The sequence below is a fragment of the Phodopus roborovskii genome, unplaced genomic scaffold, assembly GCF_943737965.1.
Source record: "Phodopus roborovskii unplaced genomic scaffold, PHOROB, whole genome shotgun sequence".
Taxonomy (NCBI): Eukaryota; Metazoa; Chordata; class Mammalia; order Rodentia; family Cricetidae; genus Phodopus; species Phodopus roborovskii.
The window spans coordinates 15382318-15398954 of NW_026126459.1; the positions used below are offsets into that span (position 1 = coordinate 15382318).

General features: G+C 37.0%; 1 protein-coding gene across 2 annotated transcripts in view; it reads left to right on the forward strand.

Annotated features, from left to right (window-relative positions):
* The window catches only part of Lrrk2 (leucine rich repeat kinase 2), a 148899-nt gene that overhangs the window by 11030 nt on the left and 121232 nt on the right, over positions 1–16637 (forward strand). For both annotated transcript variants that reach the window (XM_051189698.1, XM_051189699.1), the window contains exons 5-10: positions 2530–2664; positions 5756–5890; positions 12316–12447; positions 15638–15757; positions 16141–16283; positions 16374–16453. In XM_051189698.1, the coding sequence (XP_051045655.1) occupies positions 2530–2664; positions 5756–5890; positions 12316–12447; positions 15638–15757; positions 16141–16283; positions 16374–16453 (745 nt within the window). The remainder of the gene's footprint in view (positions 1–2529; positions 2665–5755; positions 5891–12315; positions 12448–15637; positions 15758–16140; positions 16284–16373; positions 16454–16637) is intronic.

Here is a 16637-nt window from a genome sequence, read left to right on the forward strand (position 1 = left end):
GTGAGAGATGACTAAAAATGCTTATTCCTGGCCATGTTCAGGCTCAGAGTGTAAACTGATCACTTGTGATTTCTAGCAAGTTTTTCTATGTCTGCCTTTCCATGCCTCCTGTCTCTCTAGCTGTCTGTCAGATGTCACCCAGGGGCTTGGTTCTGAATGTTGTTTATGTGTTCCCATGTTCCTGTTTTTCCTTCTAGTATGGCTTCCAAAAACTGCTCCCATAATTCACATTCCTGGTAGCTTTTTTCTGTTTACACCCTTAAAGTCTTTGCTGCAGTTTTTCTTTGATAAAGCATGTAGCATTCATTATTTCTTGTTTGCTAGGTGTAATATGCTTACCAAATCTATTTCACCCCAGAGAGACATTTCCCTTGCCTTTCTGGGTGAGAAACACTGGTGATCAGAGAGGTGGCCTGTGACAGAATTAGGGTCTGATTCCATACACCAGACTCTTTGCTTAAAGCAACTTCTGCCAAGAGACTAATTGACAAGCCTGGATTTTGGGATGGTGTATTAGTTTGGGTCATTGTCATGATAGATGGCTATGGTTGTCAAAGATGAAATCCTGGATAATTGGGGGTTTTGTTCAATAAATGAGGGGTCATTTTGAGGTCAGGAGAATTTTGTGTGCATAGCTACAGAGGCCTGAAAGATTAAAGGGAGGCCACACAGGTAATCAGGAGACATTAGGGTCCTAACTGGTCATACTAATGAAGACCTTTGGATCAAGGAAGAGGGTAAGGACAAGAACAGGAGACACGAGAGTCCTAAAGAGCCTTTAATTTAGTCATTTAACCCTTATCTGTGGGAACTTAAATATTTCCTTGCTTCATTTTTCATTTGTCACAATTGAGCACTCACACCAGTGGCCATTCTGCAGGAGTGGGACTAGTCCATGCCTTGCCCTGTCTCAGAGCAAGTAGCTCTACATGATTTTTGAACATTTGAAATATGAAAAAAAAATAGACTTCAGTTTTATTTAACTTTTATATTCAATGTGAATTTAAACTGACATATGTGGCTAGGGAATGGGGCTGCCCAGGCAGATGGGCTAATACATTTAGAGTGAGAAAGCTACTATAAAAGAAATATAATGAAACTTGCCTACAGTGGAGATAGCAGCTAAATTCTCTTGTGGGAGTTACAAATGTAAGTGATCTGTCTAAAATAGTTTGAGTTCCATCTGACTTTTTGATTAAGGATCTCACTCTCTACATGACCCAGCTTTGTTTGAAAATCACAGTCTTCCTGTCTCAGTGCTTCACACCCTAAGTGCTGGGGTTACCACTGTAAACCACTCCACTTGGCTGACCTACTTAATTTTTAATCCAGCTTGGCCTCCTATTAACTATTGAGCACCAGGCCAAGTCACTTGGGTTACTTAACCTCTTTGTGTCTCAGGTTTTTGATTTTTAAATGGGGTTTGGGACTATCTTGTTGACTAAATGTGTTATGGTTAAGTGATTGACAAATTTGTATCACAAAAGCAATCACTATGAGGCTAGGAGTTTAGCTTTGTAGTAGAGTCCCTAATTAGCATCTATTGGGGTTCTGAATTCAGTCTCCAATGTCACAGGCACAAATACAAACCCAGCAGAAAACTGTTTATTGTTGCCATCTCTATTCCATGACAGTTACTTTTGTTGACAAAAAGGATGTTATTTGTGCTGCATCTTAGATTATGGCAAGAAAGTTTTGGTCTAATGCAAGTTCAAAGAGGCATTTGAGAAAGGTTTTAAGGGGATCAATGTGTGTAGCATATCTAGAGTCGAGTCAGGGGTGGGCTCTGGACAGTGATAGAGTAGGTTTTGTAAGGGATCTGGTTTGGTGAACTTAAGAGTGAGAGAAGGGCTTAGAAGATTCCAACATGGGACTTCTAGGATCACATTTAGGTTTTAGAAATACAGTGCAAGGAGTGATCTATCAATAGTTGGATAGGAGTTTAGGATAAGCAGAACAATTAAGCAACTGTTTCTGCATTCCTGGTGAGATGGGAAGATGCCCCGAGTAGGATAGGAAAGCTAAACTAACTTATTCAGAGAGAGTTTTGGAGTATTTAAGAGATAACACTTGAATGGCTTGGCTCTTAATGAAATGCCTTGATTCACTGAAAATGGAAGACAGAGGGAATTTGGAAGAATGATGACAGAGAAATTTCTCTTGGGTAGTTGTTAGGTAATGATCTCATTGATGAAGACCAGGAGCAAGGGTAGAGTCAGTTCGTGGTACCCAAAGAATAGTTAGATAGTAATGGTCAAGGGGAAAGTAAAAATGATTTTCAAGAATGTAAGATAGGAGACCTAGGCTTTGTGTGTGTGGTGTGATGTGCCAAAAATTATAAAAGTGTGGTAAAATGATTGGTAATTTATTTTACTTGGAAAGAATTTGTTATGGATAATATTTGGGACAATGAAGTGGTCTATCAAAAGTAAAACTCAATAAAACATTCAGAAGTCCTCATGCAAAAATTAATGTATCAACTGCTAAAAACAACTATTTACTTACAGCACATTGTTTTCTTCAAATTAGGTAAAATCACTTTGCTGATACTGGATGAAGAATGTGATATTTTCTTGTTAATCTTTGATGCTATGAACACATACTCGGCCAATGATGAAGTCCAAAAACTTGGATGCAAGACTTTGCATGTGCTGTTTGAGAGAGGTATTTAAAGTATTTAAACATGTATTTTTTTGTTTGTTTTGAGGTATTTATAAGAAGAGTGGCCTGTACTAGGAAAAGTTGGATATAGCTGATGAGAAAAAAAAATTACCTACAATCATACTATTCACAAAATGAAATAAACATTGTTAGTTTCTTAGTTTGGTAATGTAGCTTCCTTCTGTGTGTGAATTTCACTCACAGGTTATAGTAGTATCATGTGGTTATAGTAGACTTCCTTCTATTGCATAAGTAGACACGAGGTTTACTTTGCAAACTGGATTGTAGGGTGTTAAGAAAAAAGAAAACTATGAAGTGAAGTACAGGTTAAAATGGGGTTATGATTTTGAATCTGGTGAGGCTTTGTATAGAGAACTGGGCTAGTGCAGAGTGTCCTTGAGAAACAAAACCGACAGGCATTCCACAGCAGGCTCAGAAACTGATAACAAGTGACTGCACACTGTTCGGGCTGCTTTCGCCCAGTCCTTTCACTGACTTGGTGAGGAAGTGGATTGGAGAAGTGAGCAAGGTGTCTGAGGTTAGCAGTTAGTTAGCTCAGGGTAGTTGTCACTGATATGGGGACCCAGGTCTTTGATGAGCAGGCTGTTGAGAGAAGAGTACACAGCCAGTGAAGAGGGAGAAAACTTCATGTGTCTCAAGCTGTTTTCTTTGTATTACATCTTGCACTTAAGCTCTGATAAGAATTGCAAGATAAAATTTGAAATTTGTTGTCTCACAGGACCTATACTCTGTGTTCCTATTTGGGCAAGTTCTTATGAAAGAGGCCTGACTCTATGCTCTCACAAGGGCTGTTCCCTTCTAGGACAGATTGACATAGACTAATGATTGTTAAATAGGAGAATCTTAATCCAAAGATCATTAAAACTTACTGTATATTATATTATATTATGTTATGTTGTATATTTTATAAATATAAGGAAGAAAACAAATTTTGATCTCTTGTTCAGGAGGACCAAATTCCCTGAGGCAGTATTTAGTTAATAAAGTTAATAATCTTGAGATGTTAGTTAATAAGGATGGTTACTAAAATTGAAAAAGTTATTGTGGAAACTATAATATTAAATGTAACGGTCCTATGGTATCTATCATTAATTAAACAAATCTAACCAGTTTAGTATTATCTTAGGTGGACATGGTGGTAATTGAAAACTCTTAAGGCCGCTTATAAGGAGCTAAATTTCCTTTTTCTTTTTTCTTTGCTTGTTTTCTAGATTTTTAAATTTAAATTAGAAACACTCTTATTTTACATATCAATCCCAGTCCCCCCTCATCCTCCCATGCCCCACCCACTCCCCTCCCATCTCCCTTCTGCTCCCCAGGAAGGGTGAGGCCTTCAATGGGGGGGATCATCAAAGTTTGTGGCATCATTTGGAGCAGGACCTAGGCCCTCCCCTGTGTATCTAGTCTGAGGGAGTATCCCTCTATGGGGAATGGGTCCCCAAAGTCCATTCCTACACTAGGGATAAATACTTTTCCATTACCAGAGGCCCCATAGACTGCCCAGTCCTCCTAACTTACATCACATTCAGGGGGCCTGGTTTAGTCCTATGCTGGTTTCCCAGGTGTCAGTCTGGGGACCATTAGCTCCCCCTTGCTCAGGTAAGCTGTTTCTGTGGGTTTCTCCAGCCTGGTTTTGAACCCTTTGCTCACCACTCCTCCCTCTCTGCAACTGGATTCCAGGAATTCTGTTCAGTGCTTAGCTGTGGGTCTTTGCTTTTGCCTCCATCAGCTACTGGATGAAGGAAGAACTAAATTTTCTAATATTTTGTTGGCAACATTCTCAACTTATCAGACTGGGTTTGTGAACAGGTTTTTAAAGTTCCCACTTAATAAAATGACTCCAAATGGAGGTTAACATACTCTAATTATAAAAGGATGTAACTACATGTCAATTTTTAAAGATAATCTCACCTTAAAAAGGAATGATAGTTTTTTGATCTCTTATGGAAAACCATTAAAACAGCATTTCAAAGTCCAATCACTTGCTATTTGCTGCAGTTAACTTTTAAAGTGACATGCTTAGCTGGGTCTCCCTTCAGTAGTCCACCATAAATCCCTGGCTTTGAGATGTCCAACACAGGGGCTGGAGAGGTGACAATTGCTGCTCATGCAGAGGACCCGGTTCAATTCCAGTACCTACAAAGTATTTTTTCTTTGCTTTTCTTTCTTTCTCTATCTGTCTCTGTCTCTCTCTCTGTTTTCTCTCTCTCTCTCTCTCTCTCTCTCTTTCTTTCTTTTCTTTCTTTTTCTTTTATGGTTTTTCGAGACAGGGTTTCTCTGTATCACTTTGGAGCCTGTCCTGGAACTCGCTTGCTTTGTAGACCAGGCTGGCCTTGAACTCACAGAGATCCTCCTGCCTCTGCCTCTCAGGTGCTGGTATTAAAGTCATGTGCCACCAACGCCTGGCTCTATACACTGTTTCTTACAACCACCTGTAGCTCCAGTTCTAGGAGCTCTGACCACCTCTTCCCGCTTCTTGGGTACTTCAGGCATGTGCTATACTTACTGATAAATAGGCACATACAATGCAAGTAATTTTTAAAAAATTAAAATAGAAAACCTAGTCATAACCAGCAGGTCAGTGTTGTAGAATACTCATTTCTAATGAGTCAACTTCATTATCTTTAGCCAAAATCTAGTAGCTCATCCCAAAGGGTCATCATTATTAGCAGTGGGTAAAACTCATAAAATGCTCATCCCAATGGACAATCACTGTTATCAACCATCAGAATCGTAGACTATTCCTTCCAGTACATCATCTTTATTGTATTTGTTAGGTTGCTGTAGACTACCCCAAAAGAAATTACAAATGTCTTCCTTTTTTTCTGAGAATTGTTGGGTTTCTAATAATTTTTCAATTCAAAAGCTGATATAACCAGTTCAAAACAGAACTATTTTACTGTTTCAAATAAATTTAACGTTTAAAATTCCTATGTATTTTGGGTAGGAACACATTTTTATTAAATGTAATGTATTTGTGATGTTTTGTACTTATAAATATATTTTTTAGGAATTAAAACATTTTATGTCATCTCAAAGCATATTAATGTCTTTTTTCCCCTTCCTGGTTTAGTTTCTGAGGAACATCTGATGGAGTTTGTTGAGAACAAAGATTACATGATACTGCTGAGAACACTGGAGAATTTCAAAGGGGACAAGGAAATTGTGTTTCATGTGCTGTGCTGCCTACATTCCCTGGCAGTCCCTTGTGAGTACCCTTTCTGCATGCATTCTGATTTTCATGTGGAAAACTGCAATGTGTCTCTTTTGGGTTTGTGTGTGTGTGTGGGGGGGTGTCCTGTGGATGCTAAGTGTCTCCATTTACTGATTCATTTAATTCATTCATATTTATTCAGACTACGATGTACCCACTTCTAGGCTTAATGCATGGGAAACAGTAGCAGAAAGCTTAAATGTGTGCCTTGCCTCTTCTGAGTTCATGATACAGTAGGAAACACATATTTGATCCCAGGTGGGGTCAGGCATCTTAAGGCAGAATTCCTGTAGTTATGAGAATACATAGAGCAAGGCCAGAGCTCTTGAAGAGTCTTGAATGTGGAGAACTTAGCATGTAGAGGAGTGTGATGTGGAACTGAATACAGGAAGTATTTAGGTGCTGGACACTAGAAACATAATGATTTGGGGCAGCTGGGCCCATAGCTCAAGCCTGAAATCTTTGGTACACTCAGCAGGATGTACTCAAGGCCTGCCTGGACAACTTATGAGGAACAGGCCTTAAAATAAAGTAAAGTAAGTACTGAAGATGCAGCTTATTGACCAAGTGCTTGCATTATGTGAGGCTCTAAGTACTGAAAAAAGCAAAAACAAAAAACATCAAAAAATCAAACAAACAAAAACCAAAGATGTGGAGCAGGAGAGTAAAAAGCCACTCAGGAAACTCTGGTTTTATAAGTGTGTGAGTGAGTATACATATGTGTGTAAATGTGTATGTACATGTGTGTGTATATGAATGTGTGTACATGTACTTACGTGACTGAGTGCATGTATGTATGTCAGTCTGTGCTTTGTGTACATATATGTGTATATACATGTGTATGTGTATATGAGCTAGTATGGCTGAGTGTGCACATAAATGCATGCATGTTGTGAGTGTGTATTTGTGTGTAAATGCAAATGCATGTGTGTAAGTGCATTGGTGTGAGTATATACTATGTGTACATGCATTTATGTGTAAATGTGCACGTGGTTTTGCACATAAACATGTGTGTATGTGTTCATACAGAGGCATGCATATCTCCAAGTACCTGCAGGAATTTCTCAGATGGAGGGAGGGAAAGGGCATAATAATGGTAAATGGGTGAGGCTGCAGACATGGTGTGAGGTTTTGAGGGGCCAAAATAATCATGCAGTAGGGGCTGAACTCTGTTTTGATTTTTGCTTAGCATTTATTGAGGCTCTGAAATTTATCTACTTCATCAAAAAGTAGAAATTAGAAGAAATAATTTGCTGTACACACTACTGGTGATTACCAATGGTCTGCAATATACTTCAGATCTGTTTTATAAGTGCACGCTGACATTGCACAGTTCTCTGTGTGGTTTGAGTCAGCTATAAACATGCATTTAATAGTAGTGTTTTTATATTCACACATGTAGAGTTCTTTTGCATTAAATTAGTAATTTAGTGTGAAGAATATAACTAATACTTGGTATGTGATACAGATTACAAAAATGTTAAGACTGTGGTACAATATGAATTTTCTATGCATGTTATAATCTATGTATATTGTGTTATATATAACACATATGCAACATATATACAATATACAAATAATACACATATGAACATGTATGGTTTCAGATACAACAGCTTGAGACTTCATTAAAGCAGTGTCAAAAACCAAATGTGCTTAAGAAAAATAGCCTCTTACATGTGATTATAAAAGCACTGCATTTTCTTATATACAGGAAACCAAACAGTCAACAGAGGATAGGGCTCAATACTAATCCCAAAGCAGTGCCATACTTTACTGACTCACCACTGTCAGCAAGATGGCTATTTTCTGCCTTGTACTTTTCCTGGGCTCTGTTCATTATGCATTTATTTCGGGCAGATTGCTTTTGGAGTTCATTGTCTTCCACCCACTTATGACACAATCCAGTTAAAATGTGTCGATTCATAACACAAAGGTCAAAGCAAGAAGCAGATAACAATGAGGAATCAGGAGGCTTTAACACCAGTTCTACAGCAAAGGCTTCTTATTGGGCCAATTTCTTTCATTCTTGAAAGTTTAAAAAATATTTTGGTGTTTTTACAATTACATTTAAACATTAAATTGTATTTTCTTTTTTACAAATAGTTTTAGCTATGCTAGGAAGAATCTTTTACAGACAGATGATTTTATGTTTGGTGAGTAGTTAATATTACATTCAGAATCAGAAGTGTTTCCCCCACAAATTCATGGTAGCTTTCCCCCTTTCCTTCTTCCTTTCCTCTCTGCCTGACTCATGTCAGGCCCTTGATTATGTATTTTTGTTTTTATATTTATGTGTCCTCCTGCCATCTCCAGGAAGTTCAAGATTTCTGCCCCTTTTCTGTCTGTTCTTCTAGGTTGGAGTAAATAGATCCAATTTATTTTCACTGTTCTAATGTATGACATGATCTTGACATTTTTTTCTTGTGTGAGGAAAAGACATTGCAAAAACCATAATCAATGTTCTAACCAAGAAGTAAGCCTCTGAACTCATTTATTTGAAACATGTATGACTATTTTCAGACTTGTACAAAACTCTCAATTTTTACCTTCTTTGTCATAAATACTATGTATAAAACAATTGTACATACAAAATATTTTTGATCATGTTTCCCCTCTCCCAATTCCTACCAGAGCCTACCCAACCAAATGTATGTACCTTCTTTTCAAAAAAAATGCCAATAAAAACAGAAATCAAAACAAATAAACAAAAGACAAGACCAAAAATACCAACATGAAACAAAATAAGAGTTTCACAAACACAGAACTTGTTTTGTGTTGGCCAAATATTGCTGGGCATGAGGCCTGTCCTTGAGTGTTGTCCATATACCCAGTGACACTCCACTGGAGAAAGCTGACTTCTGTTTGTCAGCAAATATCCATTGCTAATAACTTCTTAGAGATAGGTGCCTGTGTCCAATTCCCCTTCTCAATACTGGGACCTCATCTGGCTTGAAAATATAGAGACCTTGCATACTTTACAATAATTTCTGTGAGTTCATCTGTCCCATATTGTCTGGAAGACACTGTTTCCTTATAGTTCTCCATCACATCTGGCTTTTAAAATGTTTATGCTTCTTCTTCCACTTAACTCCCTGGACCCTGAGGGGAAGGGTTTGATGAAGATATCCCATTTAGGACTGTGTGTTGGCTAGTCAATTTGATATAAGCTAGATGCATCTGAAAGGAGAGAATTCAGTTGAGAAAAAGACTGTATAAACCATAAAATCAGCTACAGAGCATTTCCTTAATTATTGATTGATGGAGTAGGGCCAAACCCATTGTGGGTAGAGCCATCCCTGGGCTGGTGATCCTGGGTTCTATAAGAAAGCAGACTGAGCAAGCCATGATGAGCAAGCCAGTAAGCAGGACCCCTCAATGGTCTCTGTATCAGCTCCTGCCTTAAGGTTTCATCCTTTCTTGAGCTCCTGTCTTGATTTCCTTCAATAACAGACTATAATGTGTAAACCAAACAAATCTAGGACAGACTGAGTGCTTCAAAGTCACTATCTGTACATTGTTTAGTTGTAGGTCTCTGTGTTAATTACCTTTTACTACAAAAAGAAGAAGTTTCTCTGATATCTTTTGAATGAGACATTGGTCTATGGGTATAGCAGTATTTCATTAGGAACCATTTTGTTGCTATGTTTCTTAGCAGAATCATAGTATCAAGTTTGCCCTTAAGCCCATGATTTATCTAATCTCAGATTCTTTGCCTCTTTAGCAGTGTCAGAAAAGGGTCCCATTTCAAAGAGTGGGCCTTAAATCTAATTTTTAAAAACTGGTTGGTTACTCCCATTACATTTCTGAAACTATTACATGAATATATTGTGCAGATAGGTCAACTGTAGGTTGCAGAGTTTGAATCTGGGTAAGTTTTGTCTTCTGGTAGCATGCAGAATGCCTTCTACTACCATGAATGCCTGTCAGTAGAGATAAAGCTTTGAATTACAAATTTGCTTGACTTCTCCATGTTTGATGACTAAGTAAATGTTGTCTTCACTAATAAGACCTGTATTGGCATCTTCCTTGCCAGTGTAATTGTGTTAGTGGCATGGCTTCAGGTACAGACAGAACTGGAAAGAGGCAAGTGTGAGGTGGGGCTTACTCTCTTGAGCTCTCTTTCTCTTGGGTCAATGATTGGATTGGGAGGGCAGAGAAAGGCTGTGGCAGTTCTTTATTATTATCTGTGTAAATGTTCTCCAATAAAAACCCATTTAACATGTATCTTGGGTGTAGCAAACTCATTATCACTTGTCTTCAATTGGTGCCAAACGTGGGGCGCCTCCAAGGGCCTTACTATCAGGCTGTAGAAAGCAACCAATAACCAGTCAATGATGTCTGAGACCATTTGGTTAATTACTCAACTACATTTAACCCTTTCCTGGCACTGGAGGTTTTACTTGTTGACAATAAGACAATAAGATATTTAGTTGAGTCACTATGTCACCTATTATTTGGTAACACCATTTATGTTCTTTTCATATATGTGTGTGTGTGTGTGTGTGTGTGTGTGCACGCGTGCGCCCGTGTGCATGCATGACTTTTTCATATATATGAAAAGAATAATTTTATATTCCATATATACATATGTATTTATATAAATGAAAAATTCTACAGTATTAAGTTTCCATATGATTTTTCAAATGGCCTTTTAGTGTAAATTGTCCCTTCCTGAAATCTCTCTTTTACCTTTCACTTCTATCCCCTCTCTGTTTAACACTTCATTTTAGTTTCTACTTTATTACTACATAATACTTTATTATGTTTCCCCTCACTTGGTAGATTGTCTTATCCCCGGTATCTAAACTCTTATTCAAATTATAGCATATGAACCAAAAGCTTAAAAGTTAAACTATACATATTAGAGAAAACATGTAGTATTTGTCTTTTTGAGGGTATGAGTTACCTCACTCAGGATGACTTATCCTAGTTCCAGCCATTTCCCTGAAACTTTCATAATTTCAATTTTTAAACAGCTGAGTAATATTCCATTGTGTAAGTGTACCATGTTTTCATTATCCATTCATCAGTTGATGGACATCTAGGGTATTTCCATTTTCTGGTGGCAATGAACATGTATTTCTCTAGTAGGTTGTAAAAATCCTTTGAGTATATACCCAAGAGTGATATAGCTGGATCTTGTGGTAGATTTATTTTTAACTGTTTAAGGAGCTACCACACTTCTTTCAATAGTGGCTATACAAGTTTGTATTCCTACCAGCAATGAATAAGTGATCTCCTTACCTTTGCCAACTTGTGTTGTCACTTGTTTTTATCGATCTTAGCCATTTTGCATTGGGTAATATTGAATTTCAAAATAGTTTTAATTTGTATATCTGTGATGAATAAGGATATATAACATTTCTTTAAGTGTTTCCATGTCATTTGTATTTCATCTCTTGAGAACTCCCTGCATAATTAGTTCTCTACCCCATTTTTAAATTGGTTTGTTGTTTTGAAGTTCATGCTTTTTGGATGTATAATCAGTAAATATCTTTCCCCATTCTTTACTCTGTCACTGTGTCCCAATGATAGTGTTCTTTGTTATACAGGTTTTTAGTTTCGTGAGGTCCCATTTATTAATTGTTCTTAGTTCCTGGGATAATTCTGTTCAAAAAGTCATTTTCTATGAGAATAAGTTCAAGACTATTTCTACTTTCTCTTTTATCAGATTGAAGATATCTAATCTTGTGTTGAAATCCTTGATCCATTTTGTGTTGAGCTTTGTGCATGGTGATCCATAGAGATCTGTTTTCATTATTTTATATGCAGCCATCCAGTTTTATCTGCTGTATTTGTTGAAAATGCTATATTCTCTTTCAGTGTGTATTTTTGGCTTCTTCATCAAAATCAGGTATCTGTATGTATGTGAACTTATCTGGGTCTTGAATTCAATTCCACTGAACTGTGTATCAGTTTTTATTCTAACATCAATACCATACTGTTTTTATTACTATAATTATGTAAACTTGAAATCTATGATGGTAATATCTTCAGAAGTTCTTTTATTATTAAGACTTGTTAGCTATTCCACTTTTTGTGTGTTTCTATAGGAAGTTGAAGATCATTCTTTAAACTTTTGTGAATAATTATGTTGGAATTTTGATGCAGATTACATTGAATCTATAGGTTGCTTTTGGTAGAACAGTAGAATATTTCCAAAATATTAACCCTACAGATATCTTAAAATTTTAAACAAAGAATCAGATGAAATTATTTACACTCATGCCAAACTTAAGTACTACATCCTGTTCTATTAGCAACAATTGTAGAATCTTTGTAGCTATTTGATAGAATGTGTTATTTGCATCTGGATCTGTACCTATTACACTATCTATGCAACCCACATTTGTATACATATTTGAAAGAAGAAACTCAATCATTTTTTGGTAATTATGATTGTTTTTTAAATCCAGGCAACAATGTTGAAGTCCTCATGAGTGGGAATGTCAGGTGTTACAATATTGTGGTGGAAGCCATGAAAGCATTCCCTGCGAATGAAAAAATTCAAGAAGTGAGCTGCTCCTTGCTCCACAGGCTTACATTAGGTGAGTTGTAATTGTTCACTTGTTATCACAAGCTGTATCATGTATATGCATGTAGCTTCCATGTATTATATACTAATGAGTAAATAACATCTTGATAAATACTAGGTAGAAGTATTGTGAATTGGCACATGGTTATGAAAGGGACACAAAAAAATAGATGGATGGTATTAATGAGTAGTCTGTATTTTATTTTCTGAAGTGATCTCTAGGACAGATTTTTGTTGGACTCTGTATAAACTATGGTTGCTGACTTTAAAAGAGTAAGTGTAAATTATGTGGGTGAAAAAGATCTTGTCACCCAACTTAAGAATTAGTGTATTACCAGGGGTAGAAAATGTTTTTATATATTACATATTATAATATGTAAATATAAAATATATAAACATATATGCAGAATTGTATATTATATATTGTATTTTACATATATATTCCACATGACAGGCTATGCTGCTTTGGATATATACTCTATTGAATCAAATCAGTGAACTCTAGAGGCCCTGTGTACCTGTGATTAATATGATTCATAGAAGCCAGACTGTGGTGTCATCTTGGTAGCCTATTAAAATACATAATGAAGATATGAGTTTGCCTATAGATTTCTGTTGCATTAGTTAATTTGATTTTTCTGGATCACCATTCTGTGATGCTAAGATCTGATATCTGAAACACTACAAAGTCAATTACACACCTTACTCTTCTTGTGTCTTATGGCTGGGCTTTTCATTTACTCATTACTATTCCATACAAACTTGAGAATTAACTCGAATGGAATATGTACAGAAAGGAGACAAAATGTATGGATCATGTCATGAAGAACTGATGCCTCTGCACTATCACTCCTCTTGTACAGTCTATGCAGGTTTTATGTATCTTCTTTATTTAGTTTATGGTCCTTCATTTTCATTGTAATTGTAGTTGGCATATGTTTTAAAATCATGCCTCTGAACTGTGCTGCATGAAGAAATGAACGTGATTTTATTTGTCTTTTTTTTTTTAAATTTCTGATAACTTTTGGGGGCACATATGCAGATTATGCAAGTTAATGGTTTGTGAATAGTAGCACTCTGCGCCCATCCTTCCCACTCATTTATGTTGGTTCCTTCTCTGCCTGCCTTCTTGCATGACCCAAAATCGTTGGCACAATGCTGAATGGAAGCAGATTTTGGCATTATTCTTGTCCTCTTCCTGATTTTAGGGATAAAATTCTGAATATTCTGTCATGCAGAATATTGAGTGTCTTATGATTTTTTTTCAGTGTCAAAATCTAGCTTGTTTATGACTTTTTTATCCAGTTAAATTTTCTTGTTTCTGGATTACTTTTCCTTTTACATTTGTCCCTTTTTAAAGAAAGAAAAAAGTCACAAATGAGCATTGAATTTTATTAAATACCAAAGAATGCATGTGAAGATTTTCCCCATTTAGTATTATAGAATTAAATCTATAGATTTTCAAACAATAAGCCATTATTCCTAGGGCAAATTTAATTTGGTACTTATTTAATTTTAAAAATATATTTCTGATTAAGCTCTTATTTTTGGACCTGCCAGGTAACCTTGATTGCATTTTTGTTTTACCCTCCTCCCCCTTACTTATTAAAAAAAGTTTACTTATTTACTAATTGGTGAGTTATTTTGTATTTCATACCTGGTATCTAATATGTGAGGTCCATGGACATCTTGGCTTCTGTGCTTATACAATGGCAGTCACTGACACTCCTTTGCTTGTATTTCTGAGAGTTTTTCTTCTATGAAGTTCAAGATATGAGCATTCCAAAGTCTTACATCGCAGATGCCTCTCCAGTGACATTTGTCAGTGGTCAGGGTCCAGGAGTGACAAGGACTGCTCTGTGCTGGAAGACTCAGACCTTTGCCCTGGAGAGAAGGCATCCTTCTGCACTAGGCTGTATTTGCAGGCTCACTTGCTCTCACCTCAAAGCTCTTATTGCACCTCCCTGATGACATCACCATATCTCTAAGATGAACACCTTGGGGGTTTTTCTCAACATTTTTGTGAACAGAATACTGAACTAAAGAACAAGTAAATAGTAGGGCAGATTAACTGTTGGAGCCTGGCTCTGATGCCCTTTCTCCTAAAGAATCAGCAGCAGTAGTTTATGCAAATTTAGGTTTCTGGAATAGAGATTTGGCTTTTCATCCTCTAACTTTGAGAATGATCATTCAGCCATAAAAAAAAAAAAACAAAAACAAAAGCAAAAAACATATTCTAATGATTTCATTATACAAAGTTGTGTTTTTGTTGTCCATAATCACCATTATGTCCCCTGTGTAATTTAGAAATTGGCTTAACTTTTAGGAGAGATCCTTGGTAGATTCAGTGAAAATGAGTTTCTGAAACTTGAGTTATGTTTTTTTACACAAAAATTGGTTGATTTCTTTCCTTTATGAGCAATTATTTAAGATTATACGTTTAGACTGTTAGATACGATTATGCAATCATGTTTGCACCCTACTTTCAATGACTCCAAAGTAATTTCATAGGCATATATGTTTATACATATAAAGTTTTCATCCATGGCATGATCCTGAGTGGTAGAATATTGTTGTCACCACTACGTTTCCATGAGGATATCTGGCTCAGCAATGTGTGTCTTGTCCTGGATCCTGTAACCAATGAAGGAGAAATGTAGGCTTTGAATGCATCACACATTTAATCCCAGCACTGGAGAGGCAGAGGCAGAGGCAGAGGCAGGTGATCTCTGTGAGTTTCAGGCAGCCTGTTCTACAGAGGGAGTTCCAGAACAGGCTCAAAAGCTACATAGAGAAACCCTGTTTCAAAAAAAAAAAAAAAAAAAAAAAAAAAGGACACAGTTGTGTAAGTAAGTAGGCCAATCCTGTGAACATTGTGATAACTCAGAATACTATAGTGTCACAGATAAGAGATGCCCACTGTTTTCTGGGTCATGATTTGTGGGGTCACAGCTGACTGAGACAGACACATCTTTAGTATTACTCAACTAGCATCATCTAATAAGTGAGGCAACAGTAGGAACCAATGTTTCAAAAAAGTCACTTTGGTTTAATGTATGCCATTAGTCATGAACATCAAGTTAATGATTTAATATCTGCTGTTATGTCCTTAGATTGATGTATTGGTTTAAATGCTGCTACATAAGCAAATGCATTTTAAGTTATATGGGTGAGGGTTTACCTAATGTCTCCCTTAACTTTAGGTAATTTCTTCAACATCCTGGTGTTGAATGAAGTGCATGTCTTTGTGGTGAAAGCTGTCCGGCAGTATCCAGAGAATGCAGCTTTGCAGATCTCTGCACTGAGCTGTTTAGCACTCCTCAGTAAGTCCCTTTACTAATGAGGAATCCCCTTTCCCTTTTTAAGTGCTAAATATTAAAAGCAGAGCTTCCTTCCAGACAGCTGAGGATGCTGTCAGGGCACCAACAAGTGTGGGTATCCCTGATCATGTGGGATGTCAAGAGCCAGCCGATCACTTCAGATGACCCTGATCTAGTTTGATGGGGTGATGGGTACCCACATCCTCTCGCTACAGGACAGCAGAGTTGTGGCATGTGTAAAATATTGAAAATTTCCTTACTATTAGCCAAGGTAGTTGGTGGAGAACATTTTGTTGAGAACATTCAAACACTCCACTTAGGTTTGGCTGTTCAAGCTGTTGTAATAACATGTGTGTGAAAGTCATATATACTTATGTTTTTTAAAGCTGAGACCATTTTCTTAAACCAAGACTTGGAGGAAAGAAATGAGCCTCAGGAGAACAATGTTGAGGAGGACACTGAGAAGCTATTCTGGTTGGAACCCTGTTATAAAGCCCTGATGCGCCATCGAAAGAACAAATATGTGCAGGTTGGATGCATAGTTATTGGCCTGATTTAAAAATGGACTTTCCAATAATTTCTGGTTTTGATACATCCTTCTTCTTCTTTCCTCATCTAGGAGGCTGCATGCTGGGCACTAAATAATCTCCTTATGTACCAGAACAGTTTGCATGAGAAGATTGGAGATGACGATGGCCAGTCAGTACTTCTACTTGACACTATAGAAAACCTGGATTCTGTTTTAGGCAGTGCACAGAAACTGTCATGGCTAGTTTTTTTTTCTTTTTGGTACTTAGGCATTAGCATTGCTGAGTGTTAGTGGTGGGTATATGATTTTGTAATTTTCCCACAAGACAGGGTCTTACAGTGTAGCCCATGCTGG